This window comes from Chelonia mydas, chromosome 2, assembly GCF_015237465.2.
Source record: "Chelonia mydas isolate rCheMyd1 chromosome 2, rCheMyd1.pri.v2, whole genome shotgun sequence".
NCBI classification, from domain to species: Eukaryota; Metazoa; Chordata; order Testudines; family Cheloniidae; genus Chelonia; species Chelonia mydas.
Window position 1 is genome coordinate 162950200 of NC_057850.1, and position 20416 is coordinate 162970615.

General features: G+C 41.2%; 1 protein-coding gene across 18 annotated transcripts in view; it reads left to right on the forward strand.

Moving 5' to 3' along the window:
- TNS3 (tensin 3) overlaps positions 1–20416 on the forward strand; it is a 340704-nt gene that overhangs the window by 97434 nt on the left and 222854 nt on the right. The window contains exon 1 of one of the 18 annotated variants that reach the window (XM_043540486.1): positions 13095–13330. The exons of 15 other annotated variants lie outside the window; for them this stretch is intronic. In XM_043540486.1, coding sequence (XP_043396421.1) covers positions 13288–13330 — 43 coding nt within the window. In that variant the 5' untranslated portion in view covers positions 13095–13287. Of the gene's footprint in view, positions 1–13094; positions 13331–20416 lie in introns of those variants that run through there. 2 more of the 18 variants (XM_043540487.1, XM_043540488.1) reach the window with 2 other exon arrangements.

Genomic DNA, 20416 nt, shown 5'->3' on the forward strand with positions numbered 1-20416 from the left:
AGATTTTACCAAGCCAGTAACAAATGTGAACTTCTGGGTCACTATAATAGTTTTACCGTGGAGTTACAGACATAGAGTAGACTCCTTAGACTCTCCAGTAGTGATCTTTCAATTTGAAGAGTCTTTCAGGGCAGACCCAGGGGGCAGCCACTGGGGATCTCTGGCTGCAGTTAGGTGTTTCTGGCCTTGTGAGAGTTCAATCAGCAAAGAGATGAAAAATCTTCCCATCAACTATTTTTATTTCCTTCTTCCAGCATTCAGAGCGATGGGATGAGGCGTTCCGCACAAACTTCTCCTTGGGTGCATGGGGCAATTAACAAAGCTTTTGTCTTATAATGGCCCACTTAAATTTTGACAGTTCTCCTGGATGAGCGGGGGGGATGATTCCTGTGCCTGGGTTCACAAATTCAGCGCGAATGTTTTCAAAGTTACTAAGCAAAACTTACATATTTTCTTATAGCATGGAATACAGACATTACAAGTGAGATTAATGCCTGCAGCAACGAACAAGCATTTCACAGAGTCTGAACACTAAATACGTTCTTATGAGACTAACACCTATTTTGTGCAAAGCTAACATACAAGTGAACTGATCTACTCTCCAGCTACGAGTTTGTCAGTTCTTAGCTAATGCCTGCAGACCTGGCAAGAGGTGGCCTCTGGTCTGCGAGCCTCATAAAATCAGTTCTATTTCTGCCTCTTTAAATTGTGTTTTTTATCTTTCTGGGAGCTGATTATCATATTACTGAAAAGGTGCATTAATTTGTTTTTCCTTTGTAAATCAGTTACTACAGCCATGTAGGTTTTTTTAAAAAAACAATTATTGTTTGTTTTGGCTGTTATATTGTGGTCTTAATCTTTCATCAGTCAAATGATTGCTTGCGGCAGAACAATACACCAAGGCACATTATATGTTCTGATTTTTTCCGGCTGCTGCAAATTACTTCTTTAGCAGATGCAAATCAAATTGGAGGCAGTTTGGGAAGGCATGAATTTTTCTAAGCAATACTTAAAGCCATCCATTTTCAGCTTTTACATTTTTACGGAAAAATTCCTGGAATTTACAAAAGCTATTATTTGGTTTTTGCTGATTTTTCACATGAAATTTAGACCACTCTAGTACATGAAAATATTGATTATGTTAAGAAAATCCTATATGTTACATTACACAGATGTGCTTATGTTAATCTAAGTGTAAATGCAAATCCCTGTCTGTTTAAAGTAAGGCAACTCAGTGAAAGAAACACATACATGCATGCAAGTGCACACATTAATGTTAATGTACAGTTCATGAAATAAACCATAGCATTAAACTGCTTTTACTTTTAATATTCTTTTCTCCATTTGTTGCTTTGTTTCTGTCCTCCTGTCCCCAGTGTTAACCCCAATATTTTACCCAGAATACTGTGAAGTTAATTTTTAGCACCGGTTTTCATCCTTTTTTAAATTTTTGTTATAAACACTGATAAATTCCTGGGAAATTTTAAACAAAATAATAAAAACAAAGGTCCTTGGTAATACTGTGTTAATTCTCCTATATAGAGTATGGGTGTGTGAAGCAGTGATTAACCAAGAATTCAAACCTCTTTTTTATCATTTGAAAAAATGTTTTTAACTATTGAAACATTAATTTATGTTTACATTGTATGGACTTTGGATGCAAGAACTGTCATTTTCTATATGTTTGTACAGCACCTAGCACAAACAAGCCCAGGCCTGACGGATGCCTCTGGGTGCTATTATGTTATAAATTGATTGTTGTGGTGATGATTTTTTATTATTATGTCAGTCTTCAATAGACCAAATACCCGAAGCAAAACTGTTCTTACTGTATGACCATTAAAAAAAAATCTGGCTGTGTGAGATTTCCAGACCAAAGCAATTAATAACAGTTTAGATGAGCATAAAAATTGTGGTTCAAACCAAGCCAAATCTCCCTTTGTTAATGTAAATCAGTCATGAATACACCTGTACAAATAGACAAAAGTTCTCCATTTTATATTGGGCCAAATTCTCTGTGATGTACAACCTAAGTGACCCACTGGTGTTGCACCTGACTTGCAGTGTGCATTTAGGGTAGTATATGACCGGGATACAGTCAAGGATGGTAGGGCCCAATCTCACTTATCTGCTAAAAGTTGCATTTTGACTTTCCACATACCCTCAGACAAAGGCAAACGGGCCTCCAAACTAAGGGCTGCAGTTATTTTAAAATCCCTGTCTTAGACTGGGTGACCCCATGAAACAAGTCCAGGACTATCTCCTCTGGGTCTAGGTGACGATTAGAAGGTGAGCTCAAGGGGACTATTAGACTACTAGAAGGTGCACCTCAAGGGCAAGTCTAGATCATAATGAATCCAGAGCCTTTGACCAACGAGACCATGAGATGGGATTTTTAAGACAACTGCTTTGTGTTCTGGAAGCCAGATAGTCTCTCTGTGAAATTCATCTTTATGCCCAGACCCTGCACAAGTCTTGTGATCCACTCTATCCCTGTTTTACAGGTTTAAGTCAGACATCTATAATGCACTGGTCTCTGTATGCAGTGATGAATTTTATCCTTTGTTAGTAGCAAGCTAAAATGTATTTTTATAGTGGGTCTGATCTGGACTTGGGAAATTGTTGCTAGTACTTTTTAAGAATACGATGTAATATAGTCGAATAGCAAGTGATTTCAAATACTTTTAAATAGCTAAATGCAGTGATAACATATTAGCCTGGCATATAATCTGAAAAGCATGCTTGTGTCTGGTTTTGGGTTTGGCAGACGAGCACAGATTGTCAGCTGGAAATGTCAAAGGAATTTGGGCCTTGCCAGGGTCAGTGGCATTATAGTGATTTTTTGTTGAATTTGAATGTTGAGTACATGTTGTGTGTGTATATGAATATATAAATAAAAATTGTGGTAAATGAACATACCGTACATTTGTCCTAATTTGTGAGCAAAAAGGGATATAGGGCCAGATCCACGGTCTCTTAGAGACAATGGAAAAACTACCATTGACTTCAATGGACTTTTGGTCAGGCTCATAGTTGCTACTTCCACTTCCACGTGATACTTTATTTTCTCTCTCTCTCCCTCTCTTTATTTATTTATTCTCAGGCTCTGATCCAGCAAATCTCATTGACTTCAATGGGACTACTCAGGTGCGTAAAGATAAGCATGTGGATAAGTGTTTTCAGGTTCTGGGTTTAGTGGTGTTTGCCAATGGCGTAGGCTGGACATGGCTCAGTTGCTGTTTCACTGGTCTAAAGAACAAAAAAAGCTGATTACTGTTTAGATCACTGTTATACACAAATACAGGGTAGTTGCTAATCAAATCCAATTGGGAGTAGGGAAGGCACGTGGAGTTGCAAGGGTATGGTTGGTGATTGCCCATTACCCATGTTATACATTTTTGATTACCATTGTTATTAAACATTTCATGATACTATAAATTATCATTTATAGTGAGAGCAACTGCAGATACATATAGACCAAATGTACACATAATCAGCAATAACTCCCACAGACTTAATAAAAAGGCAACTAATTAGCACAACCATACAGAGGACGTGGTCTCTTTCTCAGGAGTCCAACAAAGTTTATTTAAACTAATTAATCATCTGTGCAGTAATGTTTCAACACAGAACTTGGCTTACATAGTACTGCATACCTATTCATAATTAAAGGGGAGATGGAAAATGGAAAACTGAGCAAAGAATCACCAGAATGTACAGAGACCCACAAAGAGCCACTATAATTAGTAGAACAAAATAATAATGTTTTATATTTACCTTGCATACCCTTTCATACCAAAGGATCCCAGCGCACTTCACAAATGATATACAGACTTCAGCACTGAAGTGCAACCATCTCTGGGGTTGAGGGTAACAGAGGAGTAACCTTCACACAGCACTTTGGGAGGGAGGCAAGAGGGAGCGTTTTGGCCAGGGATACTTCCCTATTCTTAAACATCCTATTACATTTTTTGAACATTCATATCAGCCAGCACAAACCTCAGATTTTATGGTCACATCAGAAAAGCTTAAAACTCAAATCCATTTAATTCAGAATGATAAGAGCTGAATCAGTCATGCCAGGATTTGCGCTTGTGATTATAAAGCGTGTAGGTATTTGCAAGCTGAAGTTCAGACCATTAAGATCTCTTCCTTAAAATAATCACCTCTATTCATTACTAATAACAAGTTCAGAAATGTAGGTAAAAAAATGGGTAAGTCTGTCCTTCAAGTCTTACAGCAATGCTAGTGTCTGCAATGCATCGGGGTATAACTGCAAACTTGTAAGCTGATCCCATTTGAATGGACCCAAAATGCACAATCTCCAGGTATGACTCATATGGGAAATAGGTGAATTCAGTGCAGTCCTAAAGTATGCCATTCACTGCATATCATAGTACCTTGTGTGACCAATGGGAGAGAGAGCCACAAAACAAGCTTCAGATGTCTTTGGTTAAAAGCCACATTTGCTTTTACAGTGGCTTTTAAAACAAAAATAGAAAAGGGCAATTTATTGGAGAAAACAGTAACCCAGAGGAAACAAAGCATAACAGAATGATCCTCCCAAAGCTCAAATAGGAGGTGTGAAATGAGTAAGCCTCCTGGAAGTGATGCTGCAGGGTCTGTGCCACACATACCTGGGGGCTGAAGGAAGCTTCAGAGACCAGGTTGAGACCACAAACTCAGTTTCACTTATGACCCACGCAGGATCTGAACTCAGGTTTAAAGAGGTGAAAGACTAGAGTGCTAGCTAAGCTTCTTGACATTGCAAATGGCATTAAAGAAGAGGGTCCTTGAAACATGGTCCAGACACACATACCTCAGTAGGTCCTTGGAGGATCACGTTGTTTGCAACCTTTGCTTGGCTTACAAAGTTTTGTTCTTCTCAGAGAGAGTCCTGTATGTCACTAGTATGTTTGAAGAGCTAAAGGAGAGACTTACCTGAAACTGGACAAACTCACTTTATAGCAACATCAGGCCTGTTCAGTTAGAGGAACGCTATTTAAAAAATTAACCCCCAGTTCTATGCTGGATTAAGATCGAATCATCTCGCACAAGACAGAAGTCATTACATCACAGCCATTTACTATTTTTTATATTCAATAGTTTTTATATTCAATCATACAATGAGAACATCATCATAATTCCAAAAAAACCCCCAAACCTTAATATTCTGTTACATCAACATCCATAGGGAATACAAAATAAAACTGAGATTTTCAAAGGAGCCTAAGGGAATTAGGTGCCCAAATCCCATTGCAAATTTAGAAGGAGGTGGAGCGGGGAAGAGGTTGCTAAAACCTTTGGGCTCATTTGAAAGTCAACGCCTAAAACTCTACCAGCACTTTGTTCCTCTCACAGGAAGCAAGTGGATCTAGATGAGGAGAACAAATCTCTGCCCATGTAATAATAATGTCATAATAGTTTTCTCTGAACTTAATTCTCTGAATGCTGTAGATGTGGGAACACAATTATTACGTTTACCTCAGTAGTAGCAAATAAAAAAATTACGCTTGCGGCGAAGTCCACCCACAATAAAGCACAAATATTCGGTTATGGGTGGAGTGTTATGGCTGGGAGGGTAAAATCTACACCCAACTCAAGTCCAAGTTGCAGGGTAGCTGCATAGCCTCCCCACAGCCGCTATTCCAGAATGTGGGTTGAAATAGTGCCGTTAGCCCCTCCACATCCTGTTATGGGATCACTGGCTCATATAAATGGTCCCTTTCTCCCTAGCTGCTCCCAAAACAGCCTTCAGCACTTGCTAGCGGAGGTCTGAATGGGATATACAGGCACTCCTGTCTGAGAGCTCTGTTAGAGCACCTCTCTACCCATTATACTAGTCTTAAGTGGTGTGCAGGGCCTTATGCTGGCCCTGTGCATCTAGTTCAATAGTGTGTGATCTATCAAATACTATCTTTGGTTTTAAATTGGAGTTTAAAAATAGAAAGAGGTCTTGCGCAAAATGAAAAACAAAACCAAAAAAACCAAAAATGATCCAGCGAGGCAGTGCTGGGGCACAGGAAATGAACAAGCTGATGTTGCTATTATAGTGATTGTTAGTACTGCAACATCATCAGCATATGACTGATAATTTCTTAAAAATAGAATCCTCATTTTCTGCTATCAAGGTCAAACTTCTGCTCTCTTTCATCATGAGGGGACTCTCATTTTAAACTCAAACATGCCTCTGTCCCACCCAAACTCATTTATCATCTTACTCTTATTGTAAACTATCGTTGTAAGGTTCCCGCACACTTATTTTTCATGTCTTTCACTGTTGATCTTTATCTCATGTCACTGCTGCTGTTTAGTTGTAGAGCTGGTTGAAAAAATTCAGCAAAATGAGAGAAACGTTTTCTGATCATCTAGCCAGAAGAAAAAGAAAAGGGAAAAAACACCCACACAAACTGTGCAGGGCTCCCCAGCCCTAGCCCCTTGCTTTAACCCCCCCATGTCCTCCATGTTAAATAAGTTTGTTTATCCTTGTGCCCAGGGGTTACAGTAGGCTAGAATCCACCAGAAATCATTTCCGCCTTCTACAGTAACTGAGCAGGTACATTAGCTTTCCAGCGACTTAGGCCTTGGGAAGTGCAGCATGTTGTCTCTGTACCTCATGACACAAATGTGGTGCAAAAATCATGACACTGGCACACTGACTTTATGGGGCTTCCTGCCCCCGTTGACGTCAATGGCAAAAATCAGTGGAATCAGAATAAGGCTCATGTATATCATGGAGTTGCTTTAAATCCTACCTGTGCTGGAAAATTGCCAAAAGGTGTGTGTGGCTTTTGAGTTCATCTGGACAGTGGGGAGAAAAGTTGTCACACATTGGGCTGGAAAAATGGTAACTGGATTTTGAAAGTCCCATTTCTACATTGGAAAGCTGTAAATAGGGACATTTGTCGGGAAAAACAGCGATACTCTTTGTTTAACTCAGTTGAAATGTTTGTGACTAAGAGGAACAGAGTGGAAAATGGACATATAGACCCACCACAGCCTTATGTAACTCGGCATATCTCTTGTTGGCACTCAGACTTAGTAGTTACTTATTGGTTTTTTAAAGCTTGTCTTCCTGAACGTCAGTGGGAAGTGGAAAGAGTCAAAATTGTTTCATGTCCTTTTAGTCCATCTGTAGCTGAAAATACTCTTCTAGTTGATATTTTGTTTTTGAATGGGAAATAACTGGGCAAACTTCTGCTTTGTCTGAAAGATCTACTTTGTTCTAGTTTCTAATTGCAGGCTTTATTTGCATGTATGAATGCTTTGAGATTTAGCAATACATATACGCACGAATAAATTTTCATTGTGCTTGACAATCCATTTAAAACTAGCAATAACTCTCCAGTAATATTGAGTGGTCATAACAGATAGTGCCATAAAATCATTCTAAAGACAGCCTTGCCTTATAAGAACATAAGAATGGTTTGACTCAGTACAGCCAGTGGTCCATCTAGCCCAGTAGCCTGTCTCCTGGTAGTGGCTGGTGCCATATGCTTCAGAGTAGGGTGACCAGATGTCCCAATTTTACAAGGACAGTCTCGATATTCAGGGTTTTGTCTTATATAGGCACCTCTTACCCCTCCCACTTATCCTGATTTTTCACACTTGCTATCTGGTCACCCTACTTCAGAGAGAATGTACAGAACAGGACAGTTTTGTGTGATCCATCCACTGCTGTCCAGTCTCAGCTTCTGGCAGTTGGAGATTTAGGAACGCCCAGAGTATGGTGGTGCATCCCTGATCGTCTTGCTACTAGTCACAGATGGACCAATCCTCCATGAGCTTACCTAATTCTTTTTTAACCCTATTTTGAATTCTTATTTATGTCAAAATAAATCCTGCAGTGTATGACCTTCACAACAACACCTGGCAACAAGTTCCACAGGCTGACTGTGCATTGTGTGAAGAAGCACTTCCTTATGTTTGTTTTAAACTTGCTGTCTATTAATTTCAGTGGGCGATCCCTAGTTCATATGTTATGTGAAAGGGTAAATAACACTTGCCTGTTCACTTTCTCCACACCATTCACGATTTTATAGACTTCTATCATACCCCTCCCTCGGTTGTCTCTTTTCAAAGCTGAATAGTCCCAGTCTTTTAAACCTCTCCTCATATGGAAGCTGTTCCATGCCCCTAATCATTTTTGTTGCCCTTCTCTATACATTTTCCAATTCTAATATCTTTTTGGAGATCAGGCACCAAGAACTGCATTCAGTATTCAGGGTGTGGGTGTATCATCAATGTATAGAGTAGCATTGTGAAATTGTTTGTCTTTTTATCTATCCCTTTCCGAATGGTTCTTATCATTCTGTTGGCTTTTTTGACTGCTACTGCACACTGAGCAGATGTTTTCAGAGAACTATCCATGATGACACTAAGATCGCTTTCTTGAGTGGTAACAGCTAATTTAGGCACCATCATTTTGTATATTTAGTTGGGATTATGTTTTCCAATATGCATTACTTTGTATTTATCAACACTGAATTTCATCTGCCCTTTTGTTGCCCAGTCACCCAGTTTTGTGAGATCCCTTTGTAATTGTTTGCAGTCAGCTTTGGATTTAACTATCTTGAGTAATTTTGTATAATCTGCAAATTTTGCCACCTCACTGTTTACCCCTCTTTCCAGAACATTTATGATATGTTGACCAGCCCAGGTCCCAATATGGATCCCTGAGGGGACCCCACTATTTACCTCTCTCCATTGTGAAAACTGACTGTTTATTTTATCCTTTGTTTCCTATCTTTTAATCTGTTACTGATCCATGAGAAGACCTTCTCTCATCCCATGACTGCTTACTTTGCTTAAGGTCCTTCGGTGAGGGACCTTGTCAAAGGCTTTCTGAAAGTCCAGGTACACTATCTCAACTGAATCACCATTGTCCATGTGCTTGTTGACTCCCTCAAAGAATTCTAATAGATTGATGAGGCATGATGTCTCTTTACAGAAGCCATGTTGACTCTTCTCCAACATATACATTTTCTCTCTGTGTCCCGTTCTTTACAATTTGCCTGGTACTAAAGTTAGGTTTACTGGTCTGTAATTGCCAGGATCACCTCTGGAGAATTAAAAAAAATCTGTTACATAGCTTCCCTCCAGTCATCTGGTACAAAGGATGATTTAAGTGATGGGTTACATACCATAGATAGTAGTTCTGCAGTTTAATATTTGAGTTCCTTCAGAACTCTTGGATGAATACAGTCTGGTCCTGGTGACTTATTACTGTTTAATTTATCAATTTGTTCCCAAACCTCCTCTACTGACACCTCAGTCTGGGACAGTTCCTCAGATTTCTCACCTACAAGAATGGCTCAGGTGTGGGGATTGCCCCCACATCCTATGCAGTGAAGACTGATGCAAAGAATTCATTTAGCTTCTCTGCAATAGCCTTGTCTTCTTTGAGTGCTTCCTGCTTCTGATGTACTTAAAGAAAATTGCTGCTCATTTTTCTGTTTATAGCTAGTTGCTCTTCAAATTCTTTCTTGGCCTTAATAGTTAAGGCCTAGATCAGGGATTGGCAACCTTTGGCACATGGCCCGTCAGGTAAATCCGCTGGTGGGCCAGGATGGTTTGTTTGCCTGCAGTGTCCACAGGTTCAGCTGATCACAGTTCCCACTGGCCGTCGTTCACCATTACAGGCCAATGAGGGCTGCGGGAAGTGGTATGGGCCGAGGGATATGCTGGTTGCCGATTCCCGCAGCCCCCATTGGCCTGGAATGGCAAACCATGGCCAGTGGGAGCTGCGATTGGCCAAACCTGCGGATGCTGTAGGTAAACAAATCATCCCAGCCCGCCAACGGATTTCTCTGACGGGCCGTGTGCCAAAGGCCTAGATGGTCCCCTTGCCAATCCCTGGCCTAGATCGTCCCCTTCAGCAACACTCATGGAAAGAATCCTTTGTTTGTGATTCTTTCCCTACATCCTTCACAAAAGGGATGTTGAGAATCAGAAACTTCTGTGGCACTGAAGTGGAGTTGCCATTTGCCAGGTACCCCTTTGTGGCTAGAGGTGTTTCCACAGGGCCCTCCCTCTGCTCCCTCTCTTTGGGGACCTTTGGGAGTGTTGTATAGTCTTTCTGAGGGCTATCACCAGCCCTACCCTGAAACTAGGTCAGTAGCCCAAAGTATAAGAACATAAGGATGGCCATACTGGGTCAGACCAAAGGTCCATCTAGCCCAGTATCCTGTCTTCCAACAGAGGCCAATGCCAGGTGCCCCAGAGGGAATGAACAGAACAGGTAATGATCAAGTGAGCCATCCCCTGTCGCCCATTCCCAGCTTCTGGCAAATAGAGGCTAGGGACACCATCCCTGCCCATCCTGGCTAACAGCCATTGATGGACCTATCCTCCATGAATTTATCTAGTTCTTTTTTGAACCCTGTTATAATCTTGGCGTTCACAACATCCTCTGGCAAGGAGTATCATAGGTTGACTGTGCATTGTATGAAAAAAGACTTCCTTTTGTTTGTTTTAAATCTGCTGCCTATTAATTTCATTTGGTGACTCCTAGTTCTTGTGTTATGAGAAGTAGTAAATAGCTCTTCCTTATGTACTTTCTCCATGCCACTCATGATTTTATAGACCTCTATCAGACCCTTCCTTAGTCATCTTTTTTCCAAGCTGAAAAGTCCCAGTCTTATTAATCTCTCCTCATACGGTGGATGCTCCATACCTCTAATCATTTTTGTTGCCCTTTTCTGAACCTTGTCCAATTCCAGTATATCTTTTTGGAGATGGGGCAACCACATCTGCATGTAGTATTCAAGATGTGGGCGTACCGTGGATTTATATAGAGGCAACGTGATATTTTCTGTCTTATTATCCATCCCTTCCTTAATGATTCCCAACATTCTGTTCACTTTTTTGACTGCTGCTGCACATTGCGTGGACGTTTTCAGAGAACTATCCACAATGACTCCAAGATCTTTTTTGAGAGGTGGTAGCTAATTTAGACCCCATCATTTTGTATGTATAGTTGGGATTATGTTTTCCAATGTGCATTACTTTGCATTTATCAACATTGAATTTCATCTGCCATTTTGTTGCCCAGTCACCCAGTTTTGAGAGTAATTCAAAATAGTCCTCAGCGTCCCAGATGCAAGGTCCATCATAGTAAATCCCATCGTTCATACCCATCTCCATCTCTGTTGTTGTCCATGGAGACTTTATTCTGCTCATTAGAAGCATAGCCTTCTTGCTCAGGTTTTCTTCCTCTGTCCGTGTGCACGCTGTTCTGAGAGGGAAGGCAGTGTATATATTCTCCTCCTCCTGAAAGCTTCCCCTGATTGGCTGGGAGAGAGGGGAGCCCTGCTCCACTCTACACTACAGAGCTCCTGATCCCGGGCCCTTAAAGTGACAGTGTCCTGAGATAGAATCATAGAATATCAGGGTTGGAAGGGATCTTAGGATGTCATCTAGTCCAACCCCCTGCTCAAAGCAGGACCAATCCCCAACTAAATCATCCCAACCAGGGCTTTGTCAAGCCTGACCTTAAAAACCTCCAAGGAAGGAGATTCCACCACCTCCCTAGGTAACCCATTCCAGTCCTTCACCACACTCCTAGTGAAAAAGTTTTTCCTAATATCCAACCTAAACCTCCCGCACTGCAACTTGAGACCATTACTCCTTGTCCTGTCATCTGGTACCACTGAGAACAGTCTAGATCCATCCTCTTTGGAACCCCCTTTCAGGTAGTTGAAAGCAGCTATCAAATCCCCCCTCATTCTTCTCTTCCGCAGACTAAATAATCCCAGTTCCCTCAGCCTTTCCTCATAAGTCATGTGCTCCAGCCCCCTCATCATTTTTGTTGCCCTTCACTGGACTCTTTCCAATTTTTCCATATCCTTCTTGTAGTGTGGGGCCCAAAACTGGATGCAGTACTCCAGATGAAGCCTCATCAATGCCGAATAGAGGGGAACGATCACGTCCCTTGATCTGCTGGCAATGCTCCTACTTATACAGCCCAAAATGCCATTATCCTTCTTGGCAACAAGAGATCTTCCCATGCCACTGCCAACTCCTCTCTCTTCCAGTTTCAGCCATTTTCTGACACCAATATCCTGTGCTCGCATCAACATTCTTGGAATGGGCTCTTGCGGCCCCTCCCCTTAGGCTTAATGGGCCAGTACACCCTATTACAGGCACCATCATACCCCCATCTCTCTGGACTCCACAGATGGTACTCTGCACATCTAGGATCCATCCAGATGGATGGGGTGGAGACTGAGTGGGTCAGGAGAGTTCTCTGCCATTTTGACTTTACAGATTATACCCATGTGACAGCAAGGCATCTTTCCATGCCTAGAGTACTAGACCATTGTGATATCAAAAATAACTCAGAGACTGCACAAATTCTCGATCACTTGGCCCACTTGCCACCCACATGCCCACAACAACATGACCAACACACACAGTAACCCCAGACATGCGTAGCCCCCTCAGAACAGCACACCCCTTTCATGTGTCAGTCACAACTCCACCCAACTCTCCCAGTACACACAGCAACACAACCAGTATACACAGTACCACTAAACACATACACACAGCCCCTCACAGCAACACACAGCTCTCATTTGCCACACACACAGAGCAAGAAAAATCTACCAGCACAACACACACACACTCATGCTTACCCTTGCTCATACTTACCATAAAACCATAAACTGTCACATTGACTTTACGAATTACACCTGTTTGACACATGGGCTTTCAGCTTCTCGTGTATTGTAAATGACCAAGTTTTTGTTTAATAAGATTTATTGTTACATGTTTTTTTCATGACTTTTCTGAACTTTTATCATAAAGGTTTATAGTGACTAAGCCTCATCGCACAGTCCTAAGTGTGGCAACACCCCGCTTCGCTTCCACGAAACACTTAACCTGAACTGGGCCAAAACAAAAGTGATTGTATAGATTAGATTCTCAGAGCTATTGTTTAGGAGATTTTTTTGAAGTATAGTAACTAGACTAAATATGGCATGCTGTATACTTCAGTGTCAGCCAGCTAGAGACAATTGTTCTTGGAACTGATGCCAGAATTCTTAAACACAAATTTGGAAAGGCCTGTATTTGACAACAGAGCTGATGTGTGGAATGCAGACCTTCAGCTGTTGAGCTGAGGAACCAAAGCAGTCTTGCTGAGTGTGACATTGATTAAATCTGCTGGACTGCTTCAAACAGATTCATTCCTGCTGACAGTTATCAACTGCGATAATACAAGGAAACAGACGGACCATAGTCTAGAGACGAGTTGGCTGGTATATCACCTGTAATTGGTTCTGAAGAATGTCACGGTTTGGTAAAAACTGCTCGTTGAGTTCTTTTCACTGTAAGTCATGTAATATTTTTTACTGTAAATCACGGTCATTTTTGTTTCCTTAACAGCTGATATGCTACGAATATGTTGTATTTGTTAAACATTTTTTTTACATTTTCATGTTTGTCGGACTGAAAAACAAAGGGCCCCTTTACTGTGAGGCATTATTGGCTTTTTGCCACTGAAGTGGTCTAAAAAAGATACCCTCTAGGATTAAGTGGTTACTATCAAGTTAATGAAAAGTCGAGAGATGATTCATGTAACCTGATTGTCTATTTTCGGAGGTATTCATTCTCTTGAAAAGTACTATACATGTCATCTAGAACTGTGTTGCATATCTTGCTATACAGATACTCAGAAGGTGTAAGCATCAAGGAAGGGGGAATTCTAGAGGGTGCTGCAAAAGGAGACTCACTAAGCATGATGGGATGAAATTAAGAAAAGGCTCATTTAGGGTAATATTGGGAAAGTGAAAGCTTCTTTTGGCTTGGGTTAGTCTCCGAAGGGCAGTGGTAGAACCCCCTATTGTTTATGGTGTTTATAGCCAGACTAGACAAAACACTGGAATTGTATCATAAGGAACAATCTTGCCTTGTCTGGGAGATGGACTGGATAATGTTACAGATGAGACAGACCTCATCATGTGACTCTGCCAGAGCAGCAGCCTCAGCAGTGGAGGAGGAAGGTTTCCTCGCTGTCCCTGGCTTCTCCTACAGGTGCCAGGTCACAAAGTAACTGATTGGAGGCAGTGTGTCTTGGCAGCACCCCATCACCCTGCGCTTCACATAGCCACCTACAACAAGGCTTTAAAAACTCCAGCTCTCCCAGAAGTTTCTGCAGAGTTGCAGGAGCGAAAGAGGCAACTTTGCAATTAAGAAACACTCCCTCCTGTTTCAGAGCCTGCATTTATCCAAATCAGCACTTTGGATTCTGCCAGCTACAGTTTTTGTACGCTGTGTGAATACTAAATCATGTCCACCTGTTCTACCTCCTGGCCCTGAGAGAGACCCTTTCTCTACTCCCTCCCATTCCCCATGCTTACGCTTTGTGTTCCATTCCTTTTTCCTTCTCATCACTAGCCCCCACTCCTAATGTTCCATGGCCCTTCACCCCCAAAACAACAACAGAAAACTAAGAAAGAAAAAAAAATCTTTGTTTTCTGTTCTTTCCTTCTTTCTTTTTTTTAGTTGAAAAATCACACAATTTTTTTAAAAAGGAAAAATTTTCAAGAAAATTGTTCATTTTGGATAACGGCCATTTTTCATTGTAATGCATTTTGAACAAAATATTTTAACCAGCTCTGTAACTATTTTTTTAAATCTTGAGTCTTGGGTTTATTTTTTATGGTCTTCTTAAAATAGCAATTTAAATGTTGGTGTGAGGCACTTTCTGGGGGTTGATAACTGGCTGTGGGTTTACGGTTCCAGGTGCAGTTTCTCCCAGCCGTTTGCTAATTCCCAGGAAATGTTCCATGTGTGGAGCCTTATTTGTTTTTTTTTTTTTATACCTGCTCCAGCAAGTTTGGTCAGCCCTGCAGTGCTGGCAAAATGTTTGTGTTTTAGCAGAATACTTCCCCAGTGTATGAAATACTAATCTGTACAAGAGGCACTGCCAGCAGCATCAGAGAAATGCATAATCTGGTTATGGGGCCAAGTGGTTAGCACACACAGCAGGTCCTATTCTAATCTCTTCTATTTATTCTTCTTGTGCAAGTCCCTAAGTATCTTTGTGCTTCAGTTTAACCATCTGTAAAATGCAGGTTATGGTTACCATATTACTTCACAAGGACGTAACTGTTTTGGGTTCCTTGAATGAGCATTGCTATAGAAGTGTAGATGGTGGTTATTGATCTTAGAGATGCCCCTAAACCACAAAATCCAGATCCGAATTTTGAATATTCCCAACTTTATGTGTGTGGATTAAAAGTTTTTAGTCTCCAATGGAGTTAAATTCCAATAATAGATCTGTTTTGGAAATCTGGACCCTCAAAGGCTATGGGGTGTTTATATCTGCACTTCTGCGGTGGGACGTATGTGTGCTATTATTACTGGATGTTTCTGATGTGCCATTTAGCACTGATGTGTGCAACAGACATTTTGACTTTCGTCCCAGAATGAAACAGAAAGCCTCCTTTCTACCTCAGAACACAAAGGAATGCTTGTTTTGCTCGCAGCATCTGGACAGAGACAGTGATCTCATTCCCAGTGTGTTTATTTTTATCTAGCTTTATTATTATTATTAGTGATATTATACAGTGAGTAAGAGAAAGTAATGAATTACCTTGGGTCTACTACTTAGCAGTACTGCAGTTCAGGTGTGAAGGAGAGCATTTTTGGACTCTGCGGAAAATGAAACTGTCAGGGAAGCTAGACTAAAACAGCTTTACTGTATTGTACGTGTACAGTCCCCATATTTTACCAATAAAATACCTGAAAAAGGAATCGAATGCATTTGAACTAAAAGGCTCCACTTGATTTGTAACATTTGCAAGTTACTTTGGATTGTTTATTCCCTGTTCTTAGTAAATCACGTACTAGTCGAGATAACAGTGATTTATCATGAAGTCTTGACCTGTGTTCTGTGCAGAGTTAAATGTTACTGGAGTGATTCAGTTTGATGCAATGTTTGTCATAAGCATTTCTGATAGTGATGATGCAAGGCTCAGTCCTGCAGTCTTTACTCAAACTAAACTCCCAATTCACTTAAGTGGATGTTTATCCTTAGGCTTGGCAGAATTGTGTTTTTAGTTTATGTTTTAATTTTGACAGATAATATCAGTGTTTATATTTAAGCATTTTTCTTGATGTTTATCTGTTTAATTTCTCACAGTTGTGGGAAATTGTGGAGGGACAGATGGTGGGAGGGGAACAATTATTTAATGACAGTAGACATTGAGATTCAAAAAGTTCAAAAATAAACTGTCAACATTGTATATCAAGACTTTAGCTTTAAATCAAACTCTAATAAGTTCTCAAGCAGCATTTTGCTTACTTTGCCTAACTGTAAATTTTGATGATCATCAATGGAAATATTTGTTGCTGGTTTGCGCATGGTGACATTGACATTTATCGATAAAAATCGAATCCTTCCAAACCTATTTATCTTGCATAAGAACTGCAGGTTGTGCCCACAGCCATATATGTTGCATGCTACGTAACCTTTGTAATTCGGTAGCACATGAACCAGCTGTGAAACAATTGCAATCATCCTCGAATGAAATATAATTTCATGCTTTACATTTCAAAATACCTTCAACCACTCGGGCTTATTCACAAGCAAAGCAGACAAATAGGCCTTTCTTTGTAACAGCAGGGTTTCCCAGTAGCTTTGTTTCCTTACTGTTTAGTGTTTGGAATTGTCATTTAATGATTGCAGCCTTGCAGAGCCAGGGTATTGTTTGTATAACTGAGCCATATTTTATACTTTTCTCACAGGAGGTCTTCAAATGGATTTTAAAAAAAGGACTGGATAATTTGGGAAGGGGGGAGGGGGGAGTGTGACTTTTAACCCCTTATACTATCAATGCCAATCAAAAGACTCCAAAATTTTAATTCTCACAAATATTTATTCCTCGTACATGGAATTCAAGCTAATCAGTATAGTCGTCCCCAGTGTTAGCAGGCAAGAAAATCAAGTTTCCACTTGTCAAAATTCATCCTCCAGTTGTTTTAGGACTGAATCATTTTAATTACTCATATCATTGTGTTTGCTCCCGGACAAGTGTTGCTGGTAGTCAGGACTGTATATTTCTATGACCTCTACCAAGAGAATAAGAGGTCTCACCTCTCGGGAATGAAGACTTGAGAATCAAGGGCACTCGATACCTGACAAGATCAGATAAGATAACAGATAATTAAGCCTCATCCTACTGAATTTTGATTGATTGATTGATTTATGGCCTTGATGACCATTTCATGTTGAGGGCATCCTGACATAGAATTAGAAGGTGGCTGACCACGTAAGGACTGCCAGTTAAGATTTGGCACTGTATTCCAAACTGATGGAAAATAGAAGAGCAAGTGAAAACTGGAGAACCTCACCGGATTGCACCTTATTAATGCCCATTTGTGATCAGAAACCTTTGATGCTCAATTTAGGAAGTTTGTTTTTATACTACTGTGAAGGTAGGGGCAGGAGACACTAAGCAATTGGGTATGGACTGCAGAAAACTGTAATACTCTGGGTGTATTACTCGTTCTGGCTGGATTTGCTGGGAAAGCAACATTAGTTTCAGCCTCAGGGTTAAGAATGTAAGACTCTTGAACATTGACTTACTCTGTCTTGACAGTTATTGCAAATGGAACTGTGAGGTATTCAACAACGTATTTAATTTACAAAGATATGCTTTTTTAAAAAATTCAGTTGCAGCTTCTCAAAGACTCTCCTTAAACAAAAGGCTGGACATAAAATGAAAATAAATCAAAACTGAACAGTAAATGAAAAGGTACACACAATGCAAACATCATAGAATCATAGAATATCAGGTTTGGAAGGGACCTTAGGAGGTCATCTAGTCCAACTCCCTGCTCAGAGCAGGACCAATTCCCAGCTAAATCATCCCAGCCAGGGCTTCGTCAAGCCTGACCTTAAAAACCTCTAAGGAAGGAGATTCCACCACCTCCCTAGGTAACCCATTCCAGTGCTTCACCACCCTCCTAGTGAAAAAGTTTTTCCTAATATCCAACCTAAACCTCCCCGACTGCAACTTGAGACCATTACTCCTTGTTCTGTCATCTCCTACCACTGAGAACAGTCTAGATCCATCCTCTTTGGAACCCCCTTTCAGGTAGTTGAAAGCAGCTATCAAATCCCCCCTCATTCTTCTCTTCCACAGACTAAACAATCCCAGTTCCCTCAGCCTCTCCTCATAAGTCATGTGTTCCAGTCCCCTAATCATTTTTTTTGCCCTCCGCTGGACGTTTTCCAATTTTTCCACATCCTTCTTGTAGTGTGGGGCCCAAAACTGGACACAGTACTCCAGATGAGGCCTCACCAATGTCGAATAGAGGGGAACGATTATGTCCCTCGATCTGCTGGCAATGCCCCTACATATACATCCCAAAATGCCATTGGCCTTCTTGGCAACAATGGCACACTGTTGACTCATATCCAGCTTCTCATCCACTATAACCCCTAGGTCCTTTTCTGCAGAACTGCTGCCTAGCCTTTCGGTTCCTAGTCTGCAGCAGTGCATGGGATTCTTCCATCCTAAATGCAGGACTCTGCACTTGTCCTTGTTGAACCTCATCAGATTTCTTTTGGCCCAATCCTCTAATTTGTCTAGGTCCCTCTGTATCCTATCCCTACCCTCCAGTGTATCGACCTCTCCTCCCAGTTTAGTGTCATCTGCAAACTTGCTGAGAGTGCAATCCACATCATCCTCCAGATCATTAAAGAAGATATTGAATAAAACCGGCCCGAGGACTGACCTTTGGGGCACTCCACTTGATACCGGCTGCCAACTAGACATGGAGCCATTGATCACTACCCGTTGAGCCTGACAATCGAGCCAGCTTTCTATCCACCTTATAGTCCATTCATCCAGCCCATACTTCTTTAACTTGCTGGCAAGAATACTGTGGGAGACTGTGTCAAAAGCTTCGCTAAAATCAAGGAACAACAGTCCACTGCTTTCCCCTCATCCACAGAGCCAGTTATCTCATCATAGAAGGCAATTAGATTAGTCAGGCATGACTTGCTCTTGGTGAATCCATGCTGACTGTTCTTGATCACTTTCCTCTCCTCTAAGTGCTTCAGAATTGATTCCTTGAGAACCTGCTCCATGATTTTTCCAGGGACTGAGGTGAAGCTGACTGGCCTGTAGTTTCCAGGATCCTCCTTCTTTCCTTTTTTAAAGATGGGCACTACATTAGCCTTTTTCCAGTCATCCGGGACCTCCCCCGATCGCCATGAGTTTTCAAAGATAATGGACAATGGCTCTGCAATCACATCCACCAACTCCTTTAGCACTCTCGGATGCAGCGCATCCGGCCTCATGGACTTGTGCTCGTCCAGCTTTTCTAAATAGTCCCGAACCACTTCTTTCTCCACAGAGGGCTGGTCACCTCCTCCCTATGCTGTGCTGCCCAGTGCAGTAGTGTGGGAGCTGACCTTGTTTGTGAAGACAGAGGCAAAAAAAGCATTGAGTACATTAGCTTTTTCCACATCCTCTGTCACTAGGTTGCCTCCCTCATTTAGTAAGGGGCCCACACTTTCCTTGACTTTCTTCTTGTTGCTAACATACCTGAAGAAACCCTTCTTGTTACTCTTAACATCTCTTGCTAGCTAAAACTCCAGGTGTGATTTGACCTTCCTGATTTCACTCCTGCATGCCCGAGCAGTATTTTTATACTCTTCCCTGGTCATTTGTCCAATCTTCCACTTCTTGTAAGCTTCTTTTTTGTGTTTAAAATCAGCAAGGATTTCACTGTTAAGCCAGCTGGTCGCCTGCCATATTTACTATTCTTTCTATACATCGGGATGGTTTGTCCTGTAACCTCAATAAGGATTCTTTTAAATACAGCCAGCTCTCCTGGACTCCTTTCCCCCTCGTATTATTCTCCCAGGGGATCCTGCCCATCAGTTCCTTGAGGTTGTCAAAGTCTGTTTTTCTGAAGTCCAGGGTCTGTATTCTGCTGCTCTCCTTTCTTCCCTGTGTCAGGATCCTGAACTCGACCATCTCATGGTCACTGCCTCCCAGGTTCCCATTCACTTTTGCTTCCCCTACTAATTCTTCCTGGTTTGTGAACAGCAGGTCAAGAAGATTTCAGGATATATCAGTGAATATTTCTGATTGCAATACTATGACCTTTCAGTTATTTCAGTGTCTGTCTAGATGCTCTTCCAATTGTCCTTTAAGAAAAATAGTATTTTTATAAATTCCAAACCCACTGTTTTACTACCCAAGTCATCCTGATCTCATCTAGTCTAGTAATTTAATGAGCTGTAAACTTTAACTTCTTACTTGGATGCACTGTTCATAGTATTGTGCAAAGGACTTTCAGTTTTGGATTGTGAAACATATGATCTTACCCTGACTCTCAAGTGACCATGACTGGAAAGTTCTGACTCATTTTGTTCTCTAGACTTGCTGAAGTG